We start from the raw sequence: 15,974 nt of genomic DNA, 5'->3' as shown, positions 1-15,974 counted from the left end.
CCACCCTGCTTGCCCCCATGCACCAACGATGGGGTCCCGCCCCCCCCAAGGGTACCCAACAAACATCCGGAGACTGCCCTGCCCCAGAGTGCCTCCCACCCCCTCTTCACACAGTGGGGTGCATTAAGTATTTGTTGTCAGGCACCCGCATCCCCAAATTGGATTTTGAGGATTATAGATTCCTGTCCTGTGCCCCTAAACACACAACACACACACACACACATACACACACTACTTAAGCACAGGGCAAGGCACACGCAGGCACACCTGACAGGCACTGTGTCCCCCAAGGCACAGGTGTGTAGAGTCACCAGCGTGCATAGAACTCACAGACAACTCCACGTGTGCATACTGGGCATGCCATCCAGGCACAAGGTACTTGGGGACACACGACCACAAACATACCCAGCTGCCTGTGCTTGTCATACCCTTGTGCCCTCCAGAGCATGCATGCAGCACAGTGCAGGGCTCGCCCACCACGCGCCCAGAAGCACATCTGGGGGTGCATGCTCATATCTCACAAACTGGAACGGAGGCACATGGTAGGGAGGAGTGTGTGTGCCTTCCTAACACACCCACAGTACCACCCATCACACAGGTTTGCACACACCTGTTTAGTTGCACAATACTGTGCCATAACTCCGCCCCAGGACATTTCTTGTGCAGGTGCAGTGTGCCAGGCTCTGAGACTTTCACCTTCCTGTGTTCCAAAGGCACAGAAAATTGAGGCACAGAGAGGCTAAGTATTTTGCCCAAGGTTGCCCAGCTATAAAGAGGCAGCATTCAGAATTAGGGACAGGCAGGCTGGATCCAAAGTCTTCATTTGTCCTCTATGTGCACTACAGGGCACCACAGTTGCATATCTTCACTTATCACAAATAGTCCTGCACAGCCATGTGCTCAGAGCTCATGTACACACAGTCAGCTGTGCTCATTCGTGCCCAGGATGCACTCAGAAAGAGTGAAATCCACAGGGCAGCCCAGACTTCTACCTTACTCCAGCTCCAATGGCACCACCTTGGTCACCAGTAAACACAGGCACCTACAGTGGAGAGTTCTAGTCAGCCCTTCAGTTTGCCTCCAGCTGCAGGCTCTCCAGGGCTCCTGGGATGAGCTAGAGTGGGTGCCAGCCTAGCCAAGGGAGGCCCCTTCCTGATGCACACCCACCCGCCAGGTGGTGAGCAGCTGGATCCAGGGGAAACAGCTGCTCTTTTGGGCACCAGCAGTGAGAAGCAGTGCCCCCTCTACAGCCTACAAGGCCTTTCTGGACCTACACATTACCTCTTGAGGTCTCGAGGCCTAGTGAGGGGTTTCTGGGCCCAGATGGGCACTGGAGAGACCCAGGCTCCAAAGCAGTGAGCAGCCTGCCCAAGGTCACGCTGCCCTCGGGGTACCAGCTTTCTTGGAAAATGGAAAGCTGGATGTGTTGATTTCCAGGGCCCCTCCTGGGGCTCCCAGGAGCCGAGGGCAGATGCCCTGCTCTTTGTAGGAGCCAGAAGTCTTGGCCAGCTGCCACCAGGCTGGTGACCTCCAGAGGGCTGTGCTATTTCCCCTCTAAGAGCCTCCATTTCCTCTTTTGAAGCACGGACCCCTTGATTCCTGGCTCATGAGCTCCATGCTTGTTGGCACAACCAGCCAGCCTGAAGCTGGAAAAGCCCTGCATGACTCACAGGGCTGGCACAGGGTGGCCATGGCATGGCCTCTGCTCCCCTTGCCTCTGAGCCTCTCTCCCACTGTCCTCACTGCCTCCACCCAAGCTGCAGCCACCACCCTGGGAACTCAGGATGCATGCTAAACACCAGCCAAGCCCGGGCCTTTGACCAAGCTCTGCCACACCAGGAACAGCTACCTCCTTACTCAGCAGGAGACAACACCTACTATGTGCTAGGGAAGCTCAGGGGAAACAGCGTGTACAACAATCCCTGCTTTCATTAGCAGGAGGCATATGTGTTAACTGATAAGATCATGCCAAGTGAGTACATCAAATTGATAAGGAGAGGCACTTTATAAAGCAATTTATGGACCTGAAGCTTCCAGAGAAGGCTTCTTGAAGCTGAGACCCCAATAATGAGGGGGAGCTGAAGGAAGAACCTTCTAGAAGGAGGGAAAGGCGAGTGCAAAGGATGAGGTGGGGCAGAGCAAGGAGCCAGCAAGGCTGGAGCCATGGGGGCAGGGGCAGTGGGGGCGATGAGGTTGCAGACCTGCAAACCTGCAAGGGCTCCTCTTTCCCAGCCCCCAGCCAAGGCAGGCTGTGCTGAGGACTAAGGCTCGGGTTTGGCTTCCCTCCTGCTTATGATGGGAAGGTGGGGGAGCAGGGGAGTGGGGAATGATGTGATCTGATTTATGGTTTGGAAGGATTGCTCTGGCTGCGGCAAGCAGCCGGGATTGGAGGGGCTTGGGAGGAAGGAGGGGGAGGGCAGGGAGGAGGTGACTGCAGTGGTCCAGGCTGGGTTGAGACAGCTTACCGCCGAATGCTCAGAGCTCTGTCTGCACCCAGCCCAGCATCTGTCTATTCTACCACCTGGAGCAAACTTCTCTGGCCACTAGCCCCCAGTCTCCACCCTCTGCCCAGCCTCTTACCCTGGGGACTTCTCTGTCTGCTTGACTGTGAGCAGCTCAGCATATGCAGTCTCCAGCATAGCCCTGCCCAGTGCTTGGCCTGCAGGAGGCTTCCAGTAAAATGTAGGCACTGAATCCAGGAACCCCATCTGGGGCTGCACACACAACCATAGCATGCTTTTCACACATGTCCCCACAGGCACTCATCCTCTCACACCCACTTGCATCACTAGGCAAGGGCTGGGAGGCCAAGGGTGGGCCATCCAGGGTGCAGGAGGTGCCCCAGAGCCTGAGAGTGGTGGAAAAGTCTCTTCCATCAGGGTGTGTGGGCGATGGTGGCTGCAGGGTAATAACAACCTTAGTGAGTCCCAGAGTTCTCCCCCCTCCTCAGGAAGGGCCAGGAGGGGGAGAAATGAATAAGGCTGAAGCCCCAGCAGCCCACTCCTGCCAGCCTGGTCCTGAGGGGTTCCTTTCCAAGGCCAGGGCCTGCCATCCCCAGGATCCCTTGGAAAGCCAGCTCCATCCTCTTCCTGACCATCTGAGCTCTTGGCCAGGCAGAAGGAAAGAACAGGGCGGAAGCGAGCTCTGTGGAAAGAGGGGGGTGTAGGGAGACCCAAGGCGGGATCAAGGCTTTGGAACGTTGGAGGTTTCCGGCCACAGAGGCAGGACCTCTGGGGAGCCAAGAGGGCGGGGAGACACACACAGAGGGGCGGAGGAGACCAACGGACAGAGACAGGAGCAGGAGGGGAGGCACAAGAAAGAGGCTGGCAAAAGCGGGAACCAGGGGCTAGTGATCTGCACACAGGACAGGAGCATTCACCAGTCTCCAGAGACCCTAGCCCTACACCAGACACCCTGACATCTGCAACCTTGGGTGCTGAGAGCCCAGCCTGATGCAGACAGCTTGGCTCTTTGGGGCCCTGGTGGTCCCCCAACTCTTAGGATTTGGCTACGGGGCTCGGGGAGTCGAGAGGGAATGGGAGGGAGGCTGGGGAGGTGCCCTGGAGGAGGAACGGGAGAGGGAGGCCCTGATGCTGAAGGTGAGCTGTGGAGTTTTGGGGAACTGTGGGCTTGGGAGGGGGTATTCCAAGGTTAGGGAAATGGTTAAGGGGGAGTCATGAGGATAGACTCAGAGGATGGGGGTGATGGGTTCAGAGAAAGGCTTCAGGCTCAGAGCATGAGCTGAGCTGGAGAGGGGACAATGGGGCATCAGGAGCGGCAAGCTGGGGCTGACCATCCCTCCCCTACCCCAGCATTTGCAGGAGGCTCTGGGGCTGCCAGCTGTGGGGGTGGATGAGAATCTTGCTGTTACTCCTGAAGGCAAACTGGCCTGGGAGACTCAAGAGGATCAGGGGGAGGAAGAGGAGGAGGAAGCAACGCCAACCCCTTCCATCATCCCCAGTCCCTCTCCCACCCATGAGGACACCATCACTTATATCTGTGAGTAAGCAGAACCTGGGGTGGCCTTTCAGCTGCTCACGGCCCAGCCCAGAGCCCCCACATCCCAGGGGGCCCCGCCCCAGACCTCGCCTCCAAGAGCCTAGGCTACTGATCCAGAACTTCCAGAAGTTCCAGAACCCCAAGGTTCCTCCTCCAGCGCTTGCCCTGTCCTTCCGCAGTGGGACGCCTGGCCGGTCTGGACGCAAGCCTGCACCAGTTGCACGTCCGTCTGCACGCGTTGGACACCCGCGTGGTCGAGCTGACCCAAGGGCTGCGGCAGCTGCGGGAAGCAGCGGGTGACACCCGCGACGCGGTGCAAGTCCTGCAGGAGGCGCAGGGCCGAGCGGAGCGGGAGCACGGCCGCTTGGAGGGTAAGTCCCCACCACACATAGAAGGGAAAATGGGACGATCCGGACCAGGTTGGGCACTGGAGGGAGAAGGGGCCCTGGATGTCTTGGGCGAGAGTGTCCCGAGAGAATTGTGGTGTGTTGGTGCCCAGGAGGTTCGAGTAACTGGGATGGGCCATGCGCGAGACACTCCTCCCCTCGCAACTGTGCAGACCAACTCGGGCCGCGCCACGCCCCCTAAAGTCCCGCCCCAGCAGACTGGCCCCACCCCCAGCAGCCCTGGTGGTCGGCCTTGTAGCTCGCCGGGGTTCTGACCCCGCCTCCTCCCGCACAGACCCTGGTCCCGCCCCGAACGCTCTGACCCCGCCTTCCCTCCCCGCCCCGCCCACAGGCTGTCTAAAGGGGCTGCGCCTGGGCCACAAGTGTTTCCTGCTCTCGCGCGACTTCGAGGTGCAAGCGGCGGCGCAGGCGCGGTGCGTAGCGCGAGGCGGTAGCCTGGCACAGCCGGCCGACCGCCAGCAGATGGAAGCGCTCACTCGCTACCTGCGTGCAGCGCTCGCTCCCTACAACTGGCCGGTGTGGCTGGGCGTGCACGACCGGCGCGCCGAAGGGCTCTACCTCTTCGAAAACGGCCAGCGGGTGTCCTTCTTCGCCTGGCACCGCTCGCCCAACACCGAGCCGGGCGCTCAACCCAGCGCCGCGCCGCACCCGCTTAGTCCCAACCAGCCAAACGGCGGTGCGCTGGAGAACTGCGTGGCGCAGGCCTCGGACGACGGCTCCTGGTGGGACCACGACTGCCAGCGGCGTCTCTACTTCGTCTGCGAGTTCCCTTTCTAGCGGGCGGGTTCCCCGCCTCTCCGCTCCATCCCTTCACTGTGCACACCTCCCCCCACACACACACCAGGACGCCTTTCCTTCCCTGCGCCCCGCGGTGAAAGTGTGCCCCCATCCCCGGCTGGGCTGGGCACTCCTGGGAGGACTCTTGCGGGTTCGGGGGCCCCTTCAGTGTCTGTGCCTTTTCTTGAAGCTGCGAATACCAGGCTTGGTCTGGCGCCAATAAAGCCTTGTGGAATCGAGGGACAGTGGAGGCACTTTTGACTTATCTTGCCTCGGGCGAAGCAGATTCTGGCCCTTGGGTACCTTACAGACCTGCTTTTTATGGTTGACGTGTGAGCCCAGTATCAATGACAGAACATATGTGCATGGGTGCACGATTATGTGCTCCCTTGCACATATGTCACAAGTGCACATGTACACACTCTTCAAATGCCTTCACCTCCATTGTGTCCCCTCTGAAGGCCTTTGGGACCCAAGTTCTATCAATCATTGCCCCAGACCCTGGCCTTGGTCCTGGTCAGAGATCTGGGAAACACGAAGGTCCTAAAGGATCTGGCAGGTCCTACTGGAAAGAATCCATTTAATTTTATTTAGTGTTAATTAGTGTGTCTCAAGCTCATTTTTTCCAGATGGTACCATTTCATCAAGCCCTGATCTGAAAGGAGAGACACCTCCTACTATTTTTCCCTCTCCCAAACTCCTGGGCTCTGTGTTCAGACACAAATTAACAACCTTCCCTGCCAGGAAGCTCAGGTTCCTTCCCAATGCTGCTGCCTCTACTTCCTGGCCAATGAAAGGATGAGTCAGGCCCTTCCTGTCTGAACCTCAATTTTTGTATCTGAACATGGGTACCATCTCCCTTACTTTGTATGGCTCTTGTGATGTTCAGGTGAGGCTGGGAAAATGAGTGTTTGGGAAGAGGTTGAACATAAAGCCACACACTACCTTCCTCCCTTGCCGTTTTTCATAATTTTATTCCCTGGGAGCAGTGAAAATACCCAGGAGTTGGCCAGCCTGAGCCTCAGCATTTCTACCACTTTATTTCGGGGAGGAGCTCATGGCATTATCCCAATGCTACTGCCAATGTTGGCATCATGGGCCTGACCCTGACATTATTGTGGAGTCCAGGAATAGGGATGTGACCCCGGCTGCCATTACATCTTTGCTCTTGACCTTCCTTCCACCATGGCACCACATGCCTAAAATGTCATCATTGGATCTACTGTGGTGGGGGTGGGAGACAAGCCACTTCTGTCATCTCTAGCAGAGTAGAGCACTTCCTCTTGTCCATTGTGGAGTTATTTTTCAGCTACAGGACTGCACAGGAAGTACAGAAAATGGAGGTGGGAATGGCCTATGGTCAGGAGGGCTTCAATTGGTGGGGACAGACATGGTTCGAAAGTCTTTCCACTCTAAGCAGCTTCCCAGGATTAGAGGGACAGACAGCAGGATACTTACAGCAAACCAGGACAGATCAGGCCACAATGACGAGTATGTGCCATTTCCAGAGGGGTCACCATGGAACACGGTTGAGACTATACAATAGAGACCTGCCTGGATTCTGGAGCCAGATGGCCCAGGTTCTAATTCTATTTTAGCCACTTATCTACCAATTGAGTTTGAGTGGGACTTTGCTGTGCAGGAATGGTAATAATTCCCACCTCTTCTAAAAGATTGCTGGAATACCTAGGCAATCCACTGGGTATTCCAGCCTCACCTTCACCGCTGTCTCCTGACACCTGCCTTTGCACACGCAAAAGTCCCTGTCCTCCCTTTTCTGCAGGGTGAACACCCATTTACAAGAGCCAGCCTTTTCTCGATACCCCCACAGTTAATGTCCCTCTCCTGTATTCCAAAACCACTGCCTGCTCACCTGACTCAGCCAGGCTGGGGGACACTGATGGCAGGGGTAGGTGTGGATAGGTAGGACCAACTCTTGCCCACAGCCTCCCTGGCACATGGGAGCCCACTGAATGAAGATACAATGTGGGATCATGATGGTGAAGGTAACCCAAAAATGAGTTGGATCTCTGCAGTTTTTCCTCCCTGCCCTGCCTAAGTCAGGCACCCACTGGGTCCTGGGGACGGGGAAGGCTTTCCACATCACCATAGGTGCTACTATCTGGTCTTCTCCCTGACAGGTGGCCAGGGCCACCACACCAGCTCAGGGAGTGTTGTGGCATGAAGAGAGGATATGGGTGGGGAATGGTGCACATTGGCGAGGACTGTTTATGTACCAGAGCAGCGCACGCGTACGTGGCTTTATGTGGTCAAGGACTGGGAAACCTGCCCACTCTGCCAGGAAGTCCTCCAGGCGTCCCATGGACTACAGCTGGGAATGTTCCTTCTCTGGCTTTTCAATTTTCGAGGCCAGAGTTATGGACCAGAGGACGCCAGGGCAGCTGACTGGGACGGATGCATTAAAGGATCCCAGATTATAGTCCAGAAAGAACACGAAGCTTGATATTACCAGAGGAACAGGAAAAACCAGGGGCCCTTTGGACTTTCAGGACTACGAATCCCAGGAGGCTGAGAGGCGCGTTCTCACTTCCCAGCAGTCGTCGGGAGTCTCTAGCAGCGTTCTCACAAGCCCCGCCCCCTCCTTCCACGTGGGCTTCGCCTACATTTCCCAGCAAACCTGATGACCACGCCCTCATCAGTGAGGTCAGAGCTCAGCAGTACCCAATCAGAGCTCAGACTTTTCCCCCGCTCCTTGAGGTACTTTGGGAAATGTAGTCGATTCCCTGGGCCAGGAGTAGGAAAACTGGAAGCAGCAGAGTCCACTTGTGTCTGCGTCTTTACACACAGAATTTTGCAAATACGGCTGGCTTTCCGTGGGGGAGATCATAACCATTATTTAACTGTGAAATGAATTCAGTGTGCCTAGAAAATTACAAGAAATATATCTCAAAAAGTTGAAAATCGTAGTTTGTACGGAACTACCATCTTCAATACAACAAAATTTCCTTTGCCTGGGAAATGTTTGCTACACACCAACTTAGTTACTTAAAGAAAAGAACAAAAACATTTTTTTAAAATTTGTTTTTTTTTAATGACATTTATTTAGCTTACTTTTATTTATTTATTTTTTAATTCTTTTTTTTTAAGAGAGGAGAGAGAGAGAATTTTTTAATATTTATTTTTTAGTTCTCTGCGGACACAACATCCTTGTTTGTATGTGGTGCTGAGGATCGAACCTGGGCCGCACGCATGCCAGGCGAGCGCGCTACCGCTTGAGCCACATCCCCAGCCCATTTTTTTAAAATTTGGAAATAATTTTAAATTTACACATAACCTGCACAAATACGCAGACTTAATGCTAGTGAGTAACTGTTTATTCCTTTGCTTTAGCTCTGTCAGTCTACCCACCCATCCAAGACCAGCCACCAGGGACAATGTCACCCCACTGCAATGAAGGAGACCACGCTTCAGGGAAGAGCTGTCTCCCATCCCAGCCCAGATGTGCCAGGGCAGTGGGGCAGGTTGCAGATAGGCCAAAGAAAGTGCCTGGAGACATAATTTATTGGGAAAACTTACAAGAGATCAGAATCTGCTGCAAAATATTCAGTGGTGACATTCTGACTGAAAGCACCTCTATCCCTCATGGTGCTTTGTCAAACAGTGTCTCCTTTCCCTCAGGGTGTTTTGTCCAGTGGTGGTCAGTAGGATGAGTGACACTATCCTTTCTACAGCGCCCTTAGTTCCGCACCTGTTCCCACTCAAGAGAGGGGTGTTACAACTTAGGCTGCAGAAGCAGCAGCAGCAGCAGCAGCATCAACTTGCGGAGTGTGCTTAGGTGAGCAGCTTCCCAGGAAGCACCTGTCCTGCTGTGCATGCAAGAAAGTAGCTTTCTACAGCCACTGTGATTCGCCCTAGTAACCAGTGTGTGCAATCCTTCAAGATGGTTTATATCTGGACTTTCAGGCCCAGGTTTGCTTTCCTTGTTCCCTTAACTTGGATAGGTTTTGGGGAACACAGAGGGGCATTCAGGGACCTGCTTTTTTACTGTTTCCTTTTTCTTTAGGAATGATCCAAGCTGTGCTGGAGTTTTAGGATTTAGAGGAAGAGAGGAATCTGGGTGAAAGACAGTTGAAAGGATGTTTGAGAGCTATAGTTCAAAGCATCAAGTCCCAACAGTAGAGTGGACCCAGGGTCCTGTTTCCTAGGAAACTACAATGTTAATATAAATGTGGCATGTGGTGCTCAGACACCTTTATTTGAAGCTCTCTGCCAGGGCTGGAAATCAGTGCTTCTCATCTGTGTCCAAATGGCTGGTGTTCCATTCTTATGTATGTACTTTTAAATAGCAATAATGTTGCTGGTGGTGATAGCACAGCAGCAGTTACTCAAAAAGGGATCGCGATGACACTTTACAGGTACTGGCCCCGCACATCCCTGGATGAAATATTTCCAGTTAACCTTGCAGCTGACTTTATCTGTTTCCATAGAGGGAGGGCAGGGCAGATTTTCACAGTCCTAGCTAGTTTTCGTTTCTCACTATATAGGTGTTTTCTGAAGCATTTGAGCGCTCTCTTACATAACTGCAGCAATCAACCTCAGTAAACACAATATTTACGCAACACTTTTGTCTGATCTCCTGGTGACATTCTAGTCTTGTCAGTTGATTGGGTGATGTGCCTCACAGCACTCACCCTCTGGTCCAGGATCCAGTCTGGAGTCTCACTGCATTAGTTCTCAGGTCTCTTCAGGGATGATCCAAGCTCCTCTCATCTGGAACATTCCCCCATTGATGATACTGACATTTTGGAAGAACATCCCCTCTGCCCCTCCTTTAAAAGTGAAAGTTCCTCATTTTGAGTTTGTCTGACGTTTCCTCATGATGACTGGTCTCTGCCAGGATGCAGGAGGTGAAGTGTGTCCTTCTGATTTTCTCATCTGGACAGTCAGTGTCCAACTGTCCCTTACTTTTGTCACTAGGTTTGATCGCTTGGCCAACATGATGTCCAGTTCTTCCACTGTGTAATTGCTGTTTTTTTTTTTTTTTCTCTCCTCTGTAACTAATGAGCAGTCTGTGGACAGACACTTTTAAGACCAGGTAAAATCTGGCTCCTCATTAAAATTTTCCCCTAGATTTAGCATCCATTGATGATTCTCGTGATTTCAAAACTGGAAAATGACCACATACAAGAAAAGAACTGTATACAGTTCTGTTTCTCTTACGAACGTGGATGCAAAACACTCAAATCACATCATAAATAACCTATTAAATCTAATGTTGGATCAAAATTCATCATGATCAGGTAGAATCTGGGCCTCTGATACCAAGATGGTTCAGACTTTGTAGGATGTTTCAGTGTCATTCATCATGTCCGTGGACCAGGGAGGAAAATATCATGGTTTCGATTAATGTGGAAAACCAATTGGATCAGGCTCGCCACCTGTCCATGATTAAGAGCTAGAATACTTAGCAAACCAAGGAAAGAAGGGAACTTTCTTAACTGCCTAAAGCTTCCAGCAAACACCACAGAAATTTTGGATGGCGTTCCTTCTGGACCACGAGCCGGCCAGGATGTCCCCCTTATGGCTGTGTAGAGCCGAAGATAAGTCCTTAATAACGTTTCCTTGAAATAGAAAAGGAACCAAGGGGTGTGGAGACTAGACAGGAAGAGAGAAAGCTGCCACTATTTAAATATGATATAATTTATACCCGGTAAAGTCAATAAATGAGCAGATAAACTACTAGACCAATAAGAGATATCAGCAAGGTCTCCTGTGGCAAGACGAACCCGAGAAAAATCAATTCCATTTCTTTACATCAGCAATAAACAAACATCCTATATTAAAGATACCATTCAAATCCCACTCAAAGCTAATCATCGTGCAAAAATTAGCAAAGAAGAAAGAATCAACTTCTGCAGCTTAAACTTAATCTCCAATTTGAATGGAACTTCAGGATAGCCAAAATAAAAACAAAGATGTCCCTGGCTCTTGGTTGGAGTGATTGTCACATGGATTTCAAGATCTCACAAATGATTTATAGGTTTAATGCAATTGCAAGCAAACACGTGTGGCTTAGTTTAGAGCTAATGATCACTGAGATTCACATAGAAGACAACTTACACACTTCAAGTGTATAGCACAGATTTGTGCAACTGCCCCCCAGTCCATTTTAGAACATTTTCTCCACCTAAGAAGAAGCCCTGCATCTTTCAGCGGCCACTCTGACAGACTCCCATCTTCCTTCATTCTTCTTGTGTTTTAAAATACTCAAGTGTGAAAGGGCACAGGGAATCTGGGGCAACAGAACTCTTCTGTGTCACGACCGGGCTGGCCACACAAGTTATGCATTTGCAGAATCTCAGAACTGCCCCTAAAAAGTGTGGATCATACTGTGTGCAAACACAGCTTGAATTTTAACATACTTAATTTTTTTTTCTTGTATTAAGGATACAGATTTGAGAGCCTTTGAACGAATAACTCAGCTTATTAAAAAAATAAAACCTCAGCCTAAAATTTCCTGACAAGTCAAGAAATAGACTTGGGGGGGGAGCACTTGTCTCCCCTGTGTCAGAAGCAGAGTTTATAATCTTCTTTGTAAAGGGCATGGGAAAGGGAGGGGCAGCTGGATTCCAGGAGGCAGGTAGACAAGAGACTCGAGGAGATGGTTCACACACAGAAACAGCCACAGACCATTTCAGACCATTACTCCACCACACAAGACCCCAAATCGGGGCTGGGTTCGTTGCTCAGTGGTGAAATGTTTGCCTCACATGTGCAAGGTTCTGGATTTGATCCCCAGCAAAACACACGCACGCACGCACGCACGCATGCACGCACGTGCACATACACACACACCACCAGTTGTCCCAGTAAAGGGGGAAATCTAACAAGAATCCCCGGAGCCACTGGATGAGGCTGGGGAAGAATCCGTCCTGTGCTGTCGTAGGTTCTCGTATCCTCCTGGATGGTAAAGACAAGATCTTTTCTTCTGTGGGGCACTTGTGGGAATCCAGAACAAATAAATATTCCTAAATGTGGAGAAAAGCTTTATCTTCAAAGACATGATTTGCAGCCCTATTTATCATAGCAAAACACTTAGGAAGAAAAAACACCCCTGACTTTCTGGCCATTGGGGCCAAGAAAGGATCGGGTAAGGATGCCATTAACACTTCATGGGGCACCATGATTTTTAAAAAGCTGCAGATTATGTAGCAGCAGGAGAAATACATTTAGGATTTCACCACAGCGAGAAGCAATCCCCAAATCCAGGTAGAGCACAGCCTGGTGAGAGCAGCCTCACAGATTGTCTTGTGTGGCCTTGAGAAAAGGCACCGGCTGGGGCTGGAGCTGGGGCTGGGGCTCAGTGGCAGAGCGCTTGCCTAGCATGTGTGAGGCCTTGGGTTCAGTCCTCAGCACCACATAAAAACAAATAAAATAAAGTCCCCTGGCAACTAAAAGAAAAAGAAAAGTCACTGGCTCTGGTTAAGGAGGCTCTGCCTTTGGAAGAGGTACCATGTATTCTGCACCCTGGGCGTTGTGTATTGAAATTCTGTTTTGCTTTGTTTTTTTGTTTCTGTTTTAGGATTGAACCCAGGATTGCTCTGCCCCTGGGCCACATCCGCAGCCCTTTATTAAATTTTATTTTGAGACAAGGTCTCACTAAGTTGCTGAGGCTGGTCTTGAACTTGAACTTGATGATTCAAAAAAGCACATTCTCCCACTTCTTGACCCCTCTGAGCCAGGAGATATCTTCTGACAACATACCTCTGATGCCAACTGGGCATGGGTGGGGACAGGTGAGGAGCTGGTGGAGATGGAGCTGTATCTGGAGATGCTGATGATAAGCTGGAATTGCAGAGCGGGTCAGGAGCCCCGTGGTGACGATTCTGGGCTCTCACCATCTTTGAGGCAGCCGCCTGGCCGGAGCTGGGCTGGTGTCCGGTTCAGGGACGGCAGACTCTGGCCCCAGGACTCGCTGTGTGTGCGGCCTCTGAGCTAAGAATGGTTTTCATGTTTTTTTAACAGCTGGACAAGATCAAAAGAAGGAGAATATTCGTGGCACATAACGGTGATATGAACTTCAGAACTCGGCATTCATAAAGAAAATTTTCCAGGCACGGCCACAGCCACATCCTGTTTTCTGTGGATTTGGTCTCCTGATGCGATGGCAGAGCTGGTGCTGGCAGCCTGGGCTGTGGTCCCCCAGGAGCCCCAAACATTTGTTCTCTGTCACTTTACAGGGACGTTTCCCAAGCCTTGACCTAGCTGTCACAGAGCTGCTATGGCTTAGAAACCTAAGCACCTGAATGACTCTGCGTCAAAAATGATGGAGGCGAGCTGGGCCTCCCACCCACCCCCAAACCTTATAATAGTTAAGATAAAATTAGAAGGGCTTCCTGTAAAGCCTCCGGGATCCAGTCTTGGGGTTCCTGATGACCATATCCAATTCCAATCATCCCCAAAGTCCCCAACCCTAAACATCACAATTAGATGGAACCCAGAGTTGCTCTGCCCCTGGGCCACATCCCTAGCCTTATTAAATTTAATTTTGAGACAAGGTCTCACCAAGTTGCTGAGGCTGGTCTTGAACTTGTGATCCTCCCTCCTCAGCCTTCCCAGCTGAAAGCTTCCACCCTCTTAATACCTCAAATTTGGGGTTAAATTTCAACACAGTTTGCTTGGGGTGGGGCACACTCAACCCATATCTGAAACATACCAAAGATACTGAGTTATTCTCTGTTGGAATAATGTGATATCTGGACTTTAAAATCAGCTGCTTGAGGAGGCTGAGGCAGGAGGATCACAAGTTCAAAGCCAAGTTCCTGGTCTTAGCAAAACCCTGTCTCAAGAAAAAGGGCTGGGGACATGGTAAAGCACCCCAGGTTCAATCCCCAGGGTAGAGCCATCCTGTGTTCAGAGGTAAAGCACCCCAGGTTCAACCTCCCAGTATCTCCCAAATCAACTGCTTGTCGGGGTGGGGGGTAAAGATGTCGACGGAACAAGGCACAGAAGTCACACATGGTCCAAAGAAGGTCTCCACACTCTGGTGACAGTTCCTGCCTCTGTTGAGGTATTTTCTAAAATGCAGTTTTATTGTTTTTGATTTTTTTAGACAAAAAAAAAAAAAAAAGATTTCAATTTGGGAAATACTTCATTTTAGTTGTACAAGTTAAACATCCCTAATCGGAAATGCTCCAAAATCCAAAACATTTTGAGCACTGGCATACACCATGGGTGGAGCATTCTTCACCTGACCTCAAGGGTTGGGTGGTAGTCAAAACCACAGGCATAGCCAGGCACGGAGGCGCACGCCTGTAAGCCCAGCGGCTTGGGAGGCAGAGGCAGGAGGATCACAAGTTCAGAGTCAGCCTCAGCAACTTAGCAAGGCCCGAAGCCACTCAGTGAAACCCTGTCTCTAAATAAAATATAAAAAGGACTGTGGGCGTGGCTCAGTGGTCAAGTGCTCCTGGGTTCAATCCCTGGTACCCCAAACCAAACAAAGCCAAACCCCACAGGCACAGACAGTGTGCACCCTAGCAGTGTTTCCGTTCACCTCAGGTGTGTGCAGAAGGTGTGTGTGAAAGGAGTGCATCTCGGGTGAGCCGTAGGTCCACCCCAAGACACGGCAGTCTGTATGAGCAGACATTCCTAAATCCATGGGGGAGGGGTCAACATCAGAAACGCTTCTGGTCCCAACCATTTCAGACAAAGGACACTCCCTCCACCTGTGTGTCCCTCTGGGCAATCCATTTCTAAGAGGTCTTCCAGGAACCTCGAAGTAGAAATTCCAAGGGCAAAGAGAGCGTGCAGCATTTTCCATGTCGTCTTTTGTTTGGTGTCTCTCAAGCGTCCTGTGAAGCGCAGCGGCGGAACCCTCTCTAGAAGGGAAGTCCTCTGGGGATGACAGCTGGCCAAGCTTGGGCACGGGCTCTGTGCCAGGGGGCTGTCAGTGCTTTGCATAGCTGAACTCGCCAGGAAGGGCAGAGCAGGGAGCTGGAGGGACTCCGCTCGCCCCCAGGCCCTGAGCCTACTGGGACCCACCTAGGGACAGGCCCTTCACACACTCTGACATTGATCTCTGGGGCCACCGGAGCTCTTGCTCAAGACTCTCCTGAACCCTTATCTGTCCCCGCAAATTCAGTAGCTGCTTCCTGTTCCCAACCTGGGCTCCTGGCTGGCAGCTGCGGGGAGCAGATATTGGCGGCAGGCAGAGCCCTGGACCCCACTCCCACCCTCAGACACGGTGGGTGGACACGGTGGGTGACAAGGGGCTGGGGTTTGTTGGGAGGGGTCTCAGGCATAGGTGTGGTCGGTTGAGGTGTGCACAGAGGGAGGTGACAGGGAGGCTGCCCTTCTGGGTCACCTCCCGGGAAGAGCTTCTCCTGCCTCTCAGGTCTGCCCATTGAGGCGTGTGGGGCGGTGTCTGGCACCTGAGGTGGGTGTGGAATCCTGGAATCCTGAGGCCCACCGCTGGGCCCAGCGCATGGGGTGGTGTCTGGCACCCAGCTCTCGGTGTGTTTCTAGATGAAATGGGTGAGAATCCACCTTCCAGTGGCAAAGATCGCTTTTTTTTTTTTTTTTTGGTACCAGAGTCTGAACCCAGGGGCACTTAAACACTGAGCCACACCCCCAGCCCCTTTAAAAAAATTATTATTTTTTTGAGACAGGATCTAGTTAAGTTGCTGAGACTGGCCTCAAACTTGTGAATCTCCTGCCTCAGCCTCCTGGGTTGCCAGGGCCACGGCGCCCAGCAGGAGATTGCCTTTAATCCACCCTCCAATCACTGATTGACCGCCTACTGTGCCTGGGAGTTGGTGATCCGGCCCCACA

The 15,974-nt window shown here is 51.9% G+C and overlaps 1 protein-coding gene across 1 annotated transcript; it reads left to right on the top strand.

Moving 5' to 3' along the window:
- Nucleotides 1-3,321: 3,321 nt before the first annotated feature.
- Nucleotides 3,322-5,393, top strand: Clec11a (C-type lectin domain containing 11A). Its single transcript, XM_077793359.1, has 4 exons — nucleotides 3,322-3,599; nucleotides 3,813-3,999; nucleotides 4,179-4,370; nucleotides 4,738-5,393. The coding sequence occupies exons 1-4, from the start codon at nucleotides 3,453-3,455 to the stop codon at nucleotides 5,181-5,183; spliced, it is 972 nt and encodes a 323-aa protein (XP_077649485.1). The 5' UTR covers nucleotides 3,322-3,452; the 3' UTR covers nucleotides 5,184-5,393.
- The last annotated feature ends 10,581 nt before the right edge of the window (nucleotides 5,394-15,974 follow it).

Source organism: Urocitellus parryii, chromosome 15 (genome assembly GCF_045843805.1).
Source record: "Urocitellus parryii isolate mUroPar1 chromosome 15, mUroPar1.hap1, whole genome shotgun sequence".
NCBI classification, from domain to species: domain Eukaryota; kingdom Metazoa; phylum Chordata; class Mammalia; order Rodentia; family Sciuridae; genus Urocitellus; species Urocitellus parryii.
Note: the sequence above shows the minus strand (reverse complement) of the source record. Positions and strands in the feature narration are given on the sequence as shown.

Bases quoted from the DNA above. Each gene is read 5' to 3' on its own strand.
- Clec11a (XM_077793359.1), top strand. From the start codon at position 3,453: ATGCAGACAGCTTGGCTCTTTGGGGCCCTGGTGGTCCCCCAACTCTTA. The intron at 4,000-4,178 runs GTGAGTAAGCAG...GTCCTTCCGCAG, and splicing joins GGACACCATCACTTATATCT to TGGGACGCCTGGCCGGTCTG. The intron at 4,371-4,737 runs GTAAGTCCCCAC...CCCCGCCCACAG, and splicing joins GGAGCACGGCCGCTTGGAGG to GCTGTCTAAAGGGGCTGCGC.